The sequence below is a fragment of the Apis dorsata genome, unplaced genomic scaffold (genome assembly GCF_000469605.1).
Source record: "Apis dorsata unplaced genomic scaffold, Apis dorsata 1.3 scaffold_102, whole genome shotgun sequence".
NCBI classification, from domain to species: Eukaryota; Metazoa; Arthropoda; class Insecta; order Hymenoptera; family Apidae; genus Apis; species Apis dorsata.
This window is the reverse complement of record NW_006263400.1, coordinates 96,972-108,961: the sequence shown is the minus strand read 5'-3', so window position 1 is coordinate 108,961 and position 11,990 is coordinate 96,972. Positions and strand designations below refer to the sequence as shown.

The following is an 11,990-nucleotide window of genomic DNA, read 5'->3' as shown; positions in this document are numbered from 1 at the left end:
TCTCTCTCTCTCTCTCTCTCTCGTATACACGTTCCCTTCTTCTCAATTGTATCTTTCCAATCGCTCGACAAAAAAAAAAAACACGGATGGATCATTTTATAAAAAATTTTAATCCTTATATTACGTGTCTCTTCTTCCTTACGCGTTATAAATCATCTTACGATATTAATTGAACGTAGTAAATTAAGCTGGCGTACCGTTGAAATTGCGCATAAAAGAGATTTACAGTTCGACTGAAATTCTCATAAACAGAGTTGGTGGTGAGATGGCGCAACAACGACGCCACGACAATAACACATCGTTTCTAAACGATCGTTTCGTTTAATAATCCTGATTCTTTCTCTCTTTTTCTCTCTCTGTCCCTTTCACAGTTGAGCTGCACGGTGAAACAGACGAACAAGAAACGGACTATACCGGTGATCGTTCGAGTGTCGGACATAAACGACAACGCGCCCAAATTCATCAATACACCGTACGAGACCACTGTGCCCGAGGTAAGTTTTTTAAAACAGTTTTTTTCCAACAATTTAATAACACTCGGAGGAAACGATTATCTTCGCATAGAGTTTTCAAGCGAAACTATCTTTTTTTAAGGAAAGAGAACGAAATTTCGAGCGAAATTCGTTTCGCGGACGATGCTATGAGAATCGAAACTTTTTTAAACGATATCACGCGAAATAAAAGTGAAATTTCGACGATTTCGATTATCGTACAGGTATATATAAATGCTGCGTGATAAGTATAGGAAAGATTGGAAGTTGAAGCGCGAGTTTCGATGTGAAAAAAACTTGCGAGTGGATAATATGTATCGGGATTGGAATTTATTACCGATTTACCGACCGGGTTGAAACACGGTGGCGATAAAGTGGCGCGGTAATTATAATTAACAACGTGATCCTCGTTATCTTTTACAACAAGGATTCGATATAATACGTTGCTGGGCCACACGAGACGATCCTCGTAACCGACCATTTTTAAGTAACTCGTTAATCATTTACTTGGGAAGTTGTGGAAAATGCGTTATTAATTTTTCACTCTCTTTCTCTTTCTCTCGACGAATATGGCAAAGGGGAATGAAGTATCGTCGCTTTCGTAGGATTGGGAATAGATAGAAATTTTTGAGATTTTTATTTATTTATTTATTTTTTTATTAAAACTCGTAGATATTGATTTTTTATAGATAAAAAAATTTTATTTTTTTTATTTTAAGAAAAGATAGACGATAAGATGGATAATCGTTGAAATTATTTAATCGTGAACGTACGATCGAAGAAATAATGAAATAAAGGGAAACTTGTTACGGTTAATAATTAGATTACGATCAACAATGGAGGATATGAATGGGTGATTGAACTCGTCATGGTTGGACGATCTGATCGATTGCTATCCGGAAGTGTGCAGTGTGGATGAAGTATAGGGTTTCGTTGGAAACGCTTGCAACAACTTAGCGGCGTTTAATAAGAAATTAAGAAATAACAAAAGGAGGGAAAAGGGAGTGAAAAACCATGACGAAGTTAATGTCGAAGCGTTACGTTCGAACGATCGCTCGATAGTATTAAAATTCCAAGCCTTTCAATGTCGACGAACCCGCCACGCGATGGAATTCTCGTCTGAAACTAAGACCTATTAATAAATTCAATTTGCAAGAAAAAATTAAACTCGTTCGATTTTTCTATTTTGCTTTTCAATTGTTACCTCTTTATCGATCGAGAATATCAGTAAAATTTTTTTCTAACCAACGGAGCGTCGAAACGAAAACTGCGACCTACGAGAAATTCAAATTGCAAAGAAAATTGATTTTTCGATTTTCCTCTCCAATTGTTGCCTCTTTATCGATCGAGAATATCAGTAAAATTTTTTTCTAACCAACGGAGCATCGAAACGAAAACTGCGACCTACAAGAAATTCAAATTGCAAAGAAAATTGATTTTTCGATTTTCCTCTCCAATTGTTGCCTCTTTATCGATCGAGAATATCAGTAAAATTTTTTTCTACCAATGGATGTGATTTCGTCGAAACGAAAATCGAGAATTCAAATTTACAGGAAACATTGATTTTTCGCGTTTTGCTCTTCAATTACCCTTTCATCGATGAAAATATCGGAAAGGAAAAGTATTTTTTTTTTTTTACTCTCGGTCCTTAAAATCGAGGCGCGATTAAAGTTTGTTTTCAATGGATAAGAGAGAGAAAGAGAGAAAAAAAGAAACAAGTTGATCAACCTTATCAAAGATTTTTCTCCAAGACCGGTCAAATTACCACTTGTTGCGAGCAACGAGGAGCAAAGCTGCGAAAGATGATCGGATTAATCGTAATGGGACTATAAAAGGTTGGAGGGTGAAAGAATTAATTATCGGTGAATCGATCTGCTTCGGTAACGAACGATCCCCTCAAACATTCCCCCCTCCCCTTCCTCGTCATCGTCGTTCACAAGAGGGATCGAGGTAAAATAAACAGTAAAATAATATAACTCGCCATTACTCGGCCGGCTTCGAAGTTTTTACGCGAAGCGATGTATAATTATTTAATGGAGGGAAAATTGAAAAGTTGAAGAGAAGTAGTAAAAGTTAAAGGCTTTAGGAGGAAGAGGCCGAGAGAAGGAGACGATAATAGAAAGTAAATCTCGCGGTAAATTGAACAGGGCAAACAGTTATATAATCGCCAAAGAAAGTTAATTTCTTGTGTTGGAATATTCGAAAAATAGAAACGAAAATATATATATTTATTATCTTTATCTTATCGGAATTTTCTCGTTTTTTCCGTTTTTCGCAAATCCAGGATTTATTCGTCCCGATTATCCTTGAATTATCCATGGAATATCGAAAGTGGGAGGATGTGATCTCGAGAGTGGGCGGTTTTGAGCTTAAAAATAAATTTAATAACGCGAGTTGAAATTTTCGATCAATCGTGCTTACGACCTCCTCAAAATATACATCGATATTAATCACGAAATTCTGTCAAAAGTTGAAAGTTTGCCAAGCGTTATATATATTATACACAATTTCTATATTTTATATCCATCGAATTATCTCGTGTATCTGAGAAAAGAATCTGTTATCCGGCAAAATCTCCAGTTAAGATCGAATTAAATCCAAAGCTTGTTTTTCCCATTAAACCTCGCAACTTTATCAACGCCCTCGCAATATCGCCTCCCAAACTTGCCAAGATGAACGGGAATTGTTACACTAGATTTCGAACTCGGATGTTTCCTCGACACTACACCAACCAATTAACCCGTCCAACTTGTCGTCCAATATCCCTCTGATAATTGCGAGTATCGATCTCGTCGATATCTAATTTTCGAACACAGATCAGATTCTTATTTTTCTCTATTTCCTCCATTTTCGTTTAAATTTTTTAATATCCACGATCCAATGAATACATTCTCTCTTCAAGTCCAAGAACTCAAGAGCTAAACTCCCTCTCTTTTCCTCGACCGAATGCAATTTTTTTCGAGGATTGTTAGAGATTCGTCTCTTATTGGTCGAATTTATGAATTATGATTATTCTTCTTTATATCTGCTTAACAACCTTTTTCCGCCTCGTGGATCGATGTTTGACACGGTTCGATTCAGCCGAGTCGTCGTCCACGATCAAATCCTGTTTGTCAGATTCCTCTTCTTTTCCACCATGGTGGACCGTTATAATAGAAATGGCGCGAATACCAGTCGATCGAGCCGCGTATGTCCACGAGCGCCCTCTCCCTTCGATTCCACGTTAACGCTTATTTTAATGACGCAGCATTTCATGAGCTGCGCACAAACGTGTTATCGTCAGGGGTGCATACGGTAACGGTACATCATGAAACTGTCCACGGTTAAATGACGCGCGTGGAACGTTGTTGTTGTGTTGCGACAAATCGTGTAACAGAAAACGAGACGAGAATTATTTAAACTCTTTTCGTTTAAATAATTCTCGCTCGCTCGAATCTCCATCATTTTAATTATGTACGATCTTTCTATATTTTGTTTACTTTTAGTTTTTTTTATTCCTTCAATACGCAAGAGATTGCGATTTTTCGAAGAGTTTGTGTTTTTTAGTCGAACTTTTCAATCGTGTTTTTAATAATGTGAATGACTGTTTTATTATCTGTGATAATTTACTATATAGATATCAAGATATAGATTTTCAAGTTATAGATTCGAGGCTTAGTTAAGTTAAAAATCGAAGATCTTTAAAATTCTAAAAATTCACACTGCCGCTACGTTTAACGATCGAATTATTTTTGCGAATGGCGAGCAACGTGCAACGAATTCGCGAACTGTTTGTTCGAAGGATTCGTGACTTGAATTATTAGAAGCGTGAATTATTTCGAGAGCCGATCACAGTTACTTTCCTATTAATTAAGAATTCGTAGAATTTAATTATACGATGTTTGGAAATTTTAAATTGTGAGAGAACTTGAAAAAGATATTCGGGAACGTTAATGCATATGCATATATCCACCCGATGATATTTTCGTGAACGAATTATTTCCACCGTGAATTAAAATTTTTACCGTTCTTTCCGCTCTTATATTAATATGTACGAGGCTCGATTCGCACTCGTTTATGCTTATTTGGTATTCTGTACTCGTTGATTTATTATAATACGCAGATTTTATAACGTTTCATTAGAAGATCCTTATCGTTTATCCGAGCTTATTTATTTCGCGATCGATAAAAAAAAATCAAAATCAAAATCTTGAAATACTTTCGCAGAAACTCGGCTGACCAGAATCCACTTACAGCATCTAATACACAAACATTGGACAGGTTTAGATCTCGAAACGATAACCACTATCGCGATTAATTATAACCAGATTGTCCACTAATGAAACGGAAACGAAAAATTTGAATAACGGTATTATTTATCAGAACGTTGAGAAGAAAAAAAGAAACAAACTTCTCGAGCAATGAATTCTCCCAAAGGCGTGCCTCCTCCACTTCCATTTTCCGTTCCGTTTTTCAACAAAGGTACGTATTTCAACTGCGCAATTAGGGACCGTTAAAGGAACGCAGAAACACATTTCCAGAACGGTTGATTATCTTCGAATTAATAGGCTGCTTGTATCGTACGGAGAGCGTGGAAACGTGGAGGCCAGAAACTTTCAATTATTTCACAAAGCAGCGTGACCTATTCGTTTTCAATTGCGGGATCGCAACAGTTCCCCAGAACTCTCGTGATCCTGTGTTCATACTAATTAATCTACAAGGTTTTCGTACAAGAGAAACGAAGGAAGCCGGATTTCTCGCCTCGATAACAAATCTATTAACAATTAAAAAATCGACGTGTATACATTTGTAGTTCATAAGTTCGTATATGTACTGTTCACTGATTGGTTTAATTTGGAAGAAAACGTCTATTTTACACACGCTTTCTTGTTTCCATCATGGTATTTGTCACGTATACCGAAAACGACGATTTATCCTCTAACCTCGTAATGCATAAGCGTAAGCATAGAATCGAGAAATTCTAACGTATGGATATAATATAAAAATTCGTTTATTTCTCATAATATGTTAAAAGCCAATTACGATTCGTAACGATAATTTAATTTACAAATGTAATTATAAAATGTATTTATAAAACTTCACAAATAAAAATAATTTTTACATGATTTTGAATATTAAAATTATAACTCTACTACTATGTAATGTGTGGTCAACAAAGCGTCTGAAGTGGGGATAAATGATCCTAACGAAGGACCCCTCTTGCTCCTGTGCCGTCCCGCCATATTTCTTTCCAACAGTGAACAGTAGATATATACGTGTCGTGAAAGGAACGTGTTTCGTGCGTTATTTATACTGATAGAAAAAAGGAAGGAAAGCGGGTCTGATTGGTTAATTTAGAATGACTATTTTCACACGCATTTTTCCTTTTGGCATTTGTTACATGTACTAATTCAAAACGACGAACTGTATCTAAATCTCATGCATTAGCGTAAGGATAAAATCTAAAAAATTCTAACTTCTTATTTCTTCTCAATATATTATTACGGTTTGTAACGATAGTTTAATAGTTTAAATAGTTAAGATAATAATTGTACGTATACATATATACATAAATATATACATAAATAAGTTAGACATATTATAGTTTCGAAAATATTTCAACTTCCAATCTTAGATGATTTATGTAACGTACGATGTCAGGATTGTCAACAAAGCGCATGAGGTGGGGATAGGCGATCCATGCGCCATCCCGCCAAACTTCTTTTCACCAGTGAACAGTACAGTTCTACACGTAATCAATCGCCATATTTATCGAAAATGTATCTTTCGAGGCTGATTTATCGCGAAATTTTATTTGAGAAGCCGCTATTCGATCCGAAATGGAAAATATCGTGATACAATTTCGTTAAGACGTACGTTTATAATTCTTTTTCAGAACAAGAAGACATATTGATAAAGTTGTCTGAGAACGAGACAATAATAGCAGATTTGAATATTTTTTAACAAGTGTACACGTGCAGGAATTTCGGCTTGAAATCGTTTGCTAGTCATATTATATATATATGAATTAAAATGTAAAAAAATCTAATACAGAATGTTCGTAAATGTATATACATTATAAAGATGGGACTCGTATTACACGTAAATTGGACGACATTTTCCTTCTTTTTGCCATACGACGCGAGTGTAGTGTGAATATAGCTCTATGTAGTGAAACAAAGGCTTCTGCGCGATACGTGTACGTAACAAAATTTATTCCTATTAAATATATTCTTTCTCATCGTGTATTCTTTATTTCAATCGAATTATACCGACACTAATATCGTTTTTTTAACAACGTATCGAACGTATTGATCAATCGCGCAGGAATGAAAAATAAAATCCCGGATTTGGTTTTTCAGTTGACGCCAGTCGGCTCGACCATTTTCAAAAACGTGGTGGCCGTGGACGCTGATGCCGGTGTGAATGGTATCGTCGAATACTCGATCGCCCCCGGGGACGGAACTGGAATCGGCAACAATGACGGAGTCGGCCGAAATAGAATCACGACCGCCGATGGATACGGTTATTTCAGCATCAACTTGCCTCATCAAGGCCAAGTTACTGTTAACCGTACTCTCGACTTCGAGAGGACGCAGCGATATCTCGTCACTATTTTGGCCTCGGTGAGTGCTCTGCTATATTTTTTTTTTTTTAAATATCGCGTCAAATCGAAGAGAATATTATTAATGATGTGATCAAACAAAAATCATATGTATACATATACATATAGTTTCCTTTTTCACGAGAGAGCAATAAAAAAAATACGAGCCGAGTTACGTAAGATCGGCAATCTTATAAAAGAACTTTATAATTTTATTTGCTATACATTTCATCCAAGTCTCTTGGAATATCTGTTGCTGGGAAAAAATTTATCGAGGAAAATATCAGGAGTTTTAAAAAAGTTTTAAAAAAGGAGGGGGAGGGGGGAGACGAGATAAGCCCTGGTTATTGGCGCTACAGAATGACGCAATCCGGTCACGACATATAATAGAGGAACCTTACTGTTTCGCAAGTGCTCCGCTAAAGTGTAAAGATAATTCTAGATCGAAACGTATTACAGGAAACATTTACCATCCGAACAAATTGAAGAGACTCGGTTAACATTCCCCGCGTAACCGCTTCCCCTCCCCTCGCCTTCCGATAATTACGTGCCTCGAGGTTTAAAGGATGACTAACAAGTTGGGCGATAAAAAAAAATACGGGAACGTGTCGCGTACGATTCTTACACACTTGTACAATTTATACAAATTTGCGGGACATCGTTCGACCGTAGCGTAACGGTATGCACGAATATATCGATCCGCAACGGTCCCGTTCCCGTGTAATCCCCCTTCGTATCCTTACGGTTATCATATACAGTTCGAGTTGGGCACCGTTAACCGACTTAGCTTAGCTTCTATTAAGTTTCTCGTGTAAAAATTGATTGGCAAATTCTCATCCAAATACGTCGTTCGATTCGGTTGAAGAAACTCGATCGCTCTTATTTTCCAACGGCTTCGGCGTTTGGATACCGTTTGTCCAATGGACGCGTTATCCAATCGGTTCTCTCTTCGTTATGTATATAGTCACGCTGTCTGGAATGATATGATAGTCTCTGGTAATCGGAAATAGTGAGTAGATTCTGGGATAAATGCGTACTTTTGCGAGACACTTGAAATTGGTGAGCTTTAAAACGAAAGCTTGAACACGCTTGACAATGAGAAATGGAATGGAAAGATTAAGAGAAAATATGCGGAATAATTATGTAAGTTATGAATCTGATTTGGATGATTTTACTTAAATTTTTCGAATGTTTCAAAACGATGCTTTCGATATAATTTTATCGAATCGTTTCTTTTTTTCATTTCACATTTATTTATAAACAATACGTGTAATTCTTTAGAGTTCTCTGAAGTTTCTTATAATTCTTGTTATATAAAGTGTTGTTATAGATTTTTATTTTTGCAGAGGAATGAACGATCTAAGTGGAATAGTTGCGTTTGTGGTCAGCCATGGCGTTGAACATTCTGGAATTCGAATAATCCTCTCTCCGAGCTTCCACTCGTTTCGTATTATAACGTTGATCGTAACAGGTTTAGTAAACTTTCACGCGACAATACGAATGAATACGATTCCTCTTGAATAAATATCAAGCACTCATAAAATTAACGTAAGTATTTATAAAATAAAATAAATTGATTCGTATTGGTGTATTAAAGAGCGAAAAAACGAGATTAAAATCTTCGGTTAAACATTAGAGCCGCCATTGCACTTCGCTCACTTCGAACCACTCGGACGATTTCCATTAAGATAATTATATCGATATATTCTTAATACAATGCCGGATCGAGGGATAAATATAGCAGCGAAGTGATTGTACGAAACTGGTCAGTGTGGGACGAAAGCGCGAGAAAAAGACTCGATGAGTCATTCAGACGAGTCATTGTATCCACTATATAGTATTAACATATATCGATTCTCCTTGCCACGATGCGTAATCTCTTATATCGTTACTGGTGCCATCTACCTCTTCTTTCCTTCTCCTTCTTTTCCACAATGTCACGCTTCTAACATTTTCTAACTTTCCAAGTTGAACGCGCTCTATTCCCAGTGAGAGAAGATTACGAGTCATCGGTATACGTAATTGAAAGAATGCGTATAAAATAGTAGTAATAACAAAACTAATTCCCAAGAAGTAAAAATAAAATTTCGATATTAATCCTAACAAATTCAATAATTTTCTTACTTAATAAATAATAACTGTAAGCAACACGATCACTTTCTAACTGAAATATTCTATTCCTATAAAATGTAATAATAAAATTAGTTGTGAAGAAGCAAAGATACCTCTACTATTTTTTTTTAAAAAAGCTTCGATGTTCTAATAATTTTAATAATTCTCTTCACTTTGCCTTAGACGCTCGAGAAAAATAAAATATCGATCGGAAGAGAAAGAGAGAGAAAAGATCAAATTACAAAGGATATATCGGAAAAAGAGAAGAAAGATTTCGCATCGCATCGTTCGATCGGCCAATTCGTGATCCGTGATGGAGGGGGGAGGGCAGATTAGCGTGAAAGGTTTAAAGGGATGGTGTCATTGGACACGTATGTGTATCCTTTATGGTATCGTGTCAGCTGGATGTGCCGGTTCGCCACGCATAGCGAGATTAGAAGGTAGCGATTAGAGTGAGCGCTTGTAGACATTTGCATATCGCGGAGCCTCCTATCGCCCCCTCCCTCCCCCTCTTCGACATTGTTAATTCCTGAATACGCTACTGTGGACACAGATTCGCAAATTCCACGGCATCCACGGCTGATCTCCACGTGTATACTTTACCCACGTATTTTCACACCTGAGATAGAAATATCTCGATCACTTGATGTGTATATATATATATACAGGGTGTCCCAAAAAATGAATGATTGGAATATTTATAAGCCGGATATTCTTGAGGTAATTTCAAACAATTTTCAAAAATTTTGTAAAAATTTTTATTGATTAAATAATCGAATTATATCACGAGCAATGGATAAATAAATAAATATAATATTCTTCGAGATATATTGATTTGATATTTTTTTTTTGTTAATAACTCGTTAATAATAAAGTCGTAACGAAATGATTCGCGATGGAAAATGTTGCTTGAAATCATCTCGGGAATCTTCAATTTACGAATGTTCCAACATTTTTCGAGACACCCTGTACACCATGGAATATCGAGGTCGCGAGAAAAATGTAGGAATCTTGGATAGAATCCTGATGATCGATGGAAATGAATAATGGCTTGACAGATGCGCGAGCATAATAAGCGTTTTCTACTTTTGTGGAGAATCGAGTTACGAGACGGGGGTTGGATCGAGTGAAATTTAAATTTGAACTCGATGAAATAAATTTTGATGGTCAGTGGTTAGCAAATTCTTTTTGAAATTTTAAACGAGATTAATTTTATGATTACATTTTAGATATTATTTTAAATGTAAATGATAAATTTCTGATAGAAATAATTTAAAAATAAGTGTATGGTACAATTGAAAGCAGTTTGCACGAATTATCCACTTCAAATTCGATACTACGTGTCTCAAACGCGCTAAAGGATTTTTATAACGCGTGTAACCGAATGAGCAAACGAAGAATGCAGGTGATGGCTATAATTCATTGGAAAGGCTGCTTGTTACGCGCTATTGAACAACGAATGAAAACGAATATTCGAGCAGCGTGTATAAAACTCGAGCGTCAAATTTTAACTCGTTTGTTTAATTGATCGTTTAGAAAATCATTTTCCGCCGATAGCGATCGTGTTTTCTCTCGAGAGAAAGAAATTTCGAGGAAAGGGATGGATCGAGTTCAGATATCTCCGAGACCGATGGAAGATTTAACGAAAAATTGGCAATATTCGACATATATATAGGTTTGGATGTTTAACGTGCACGACACGAACGCATAATAAATATTCGTAGCCTAATTATGAAACTAATCACCGAGATAACGAGGAAAATGTTAATGTTGCAAAACAATTCGGCACGATACATTGAACCGCAACATTGAAATATCACGTGCAATTAGCATACGCCACGCATAAATTACCACGCAAATTAACTTATGCAACGCAAACATAACGTACAGCTTGTTTGCAAATGATCACCCACGTCGCGTATACCGAACATATCGGATCAAACGCGGATAAAATTTGAATAGGCGACTGACCATCAACCGTATCCGATATCCGAAAAATTTCAACTGAAAAATTAAAATAAAATATATTTAGTTTAAAAATTTCCAACAAGAAATTTCGTCGCCTATACTTTCACCGTTCGAGTAATAATAATAAATTAATCATCTCTCGAGAGAAAAGTGAATTGGTAGCGTTTATTCTCGTCTCGGAACACGCACCAACAATGCCACAAAGATAACACGAGAACCGTTAAACTGGTCACGTTTATTTTTAACCGCGGGTGGTAATTAACACGCGTGACCTCGCTTTTAATTACACCACGTGGCCGTCTACCCATCGCTGCATTACACCGCCGTGTGCCGCGTGGTTCAACGCGATAGATCGGGTGCGACGAAACGTAGTAAAAACGAATCGATGCCCGGTCCTCGTAAATGTGAGCGGACGTGGGCCAAGGCGAACAAAGAGGGCCGCGTTAAAACCGGGGAGATACGTTGGAGTGGTAGGACAGTGTGGGTAGCGGTGGCACGACTTATATGCATCGGTGCACGCGGGACACGCAACCGGTAAGGTAGGAGACGGAGCTCGCCTCGCTGTATTAGTCACCGTTCAACTCGCGGCTACGCGACCCGAACCATTGAAATTTTCAGTCGCATCGTGGCTATCGATTCGCAAAATGGCCGATATTTATACATCGTGACGCGTGTGTGTCTTTCTCCGCGAGCAACGTGATCGCTCGAGGAACGTGATCGCGTGCAAACTGCGGCGAAAAACTGAACCGCCCCCTTCTCCCCTCTTAAACGTGTATTCGAATCACGATCTCCGGCTCGAGTCGAGTGCCCGAGGAATCTGTATCTAAAGTGTCTCT

General features: G+C 37.1%; 2 protein-coding genes across 3 annotated transcripts in view; one reads left to right on the top strand and one right to left on the bottom strand.

Moving 5' to 3' along the window:
• Window positions 1–11,990, top strand: part of LOC102676856 (cadherin-99C) — a 132,785-nt gene that overhangs the window by 78,123 nt on the left and 42,672 nt on the right. For both annotated transcript variants that reach the window (XM_031508807.1, XM_031508808.1), the window contains exons 5-6: window positions 372–494; window positions 6,833–7,096. In XM_031508807.1, the coding sequence (XP_031364667.1) occupies window positions 372–494; window positions 6,833–7,096 (387 nt within the window). The remainder of the gene's footprint in view (window positions 1–371; window positions 495–6,832; window positions 7,097–11,990) is intronic.
• Window positions 1–11,990, bottom strand: part of LOC102672530 (uncharacterized protein C15orf61 homolog) — a 91,111-nt gene that overhangs the window by 56,605 nt on the left and 22,516 nt on the right. The window lies entirely within an intron of this gene.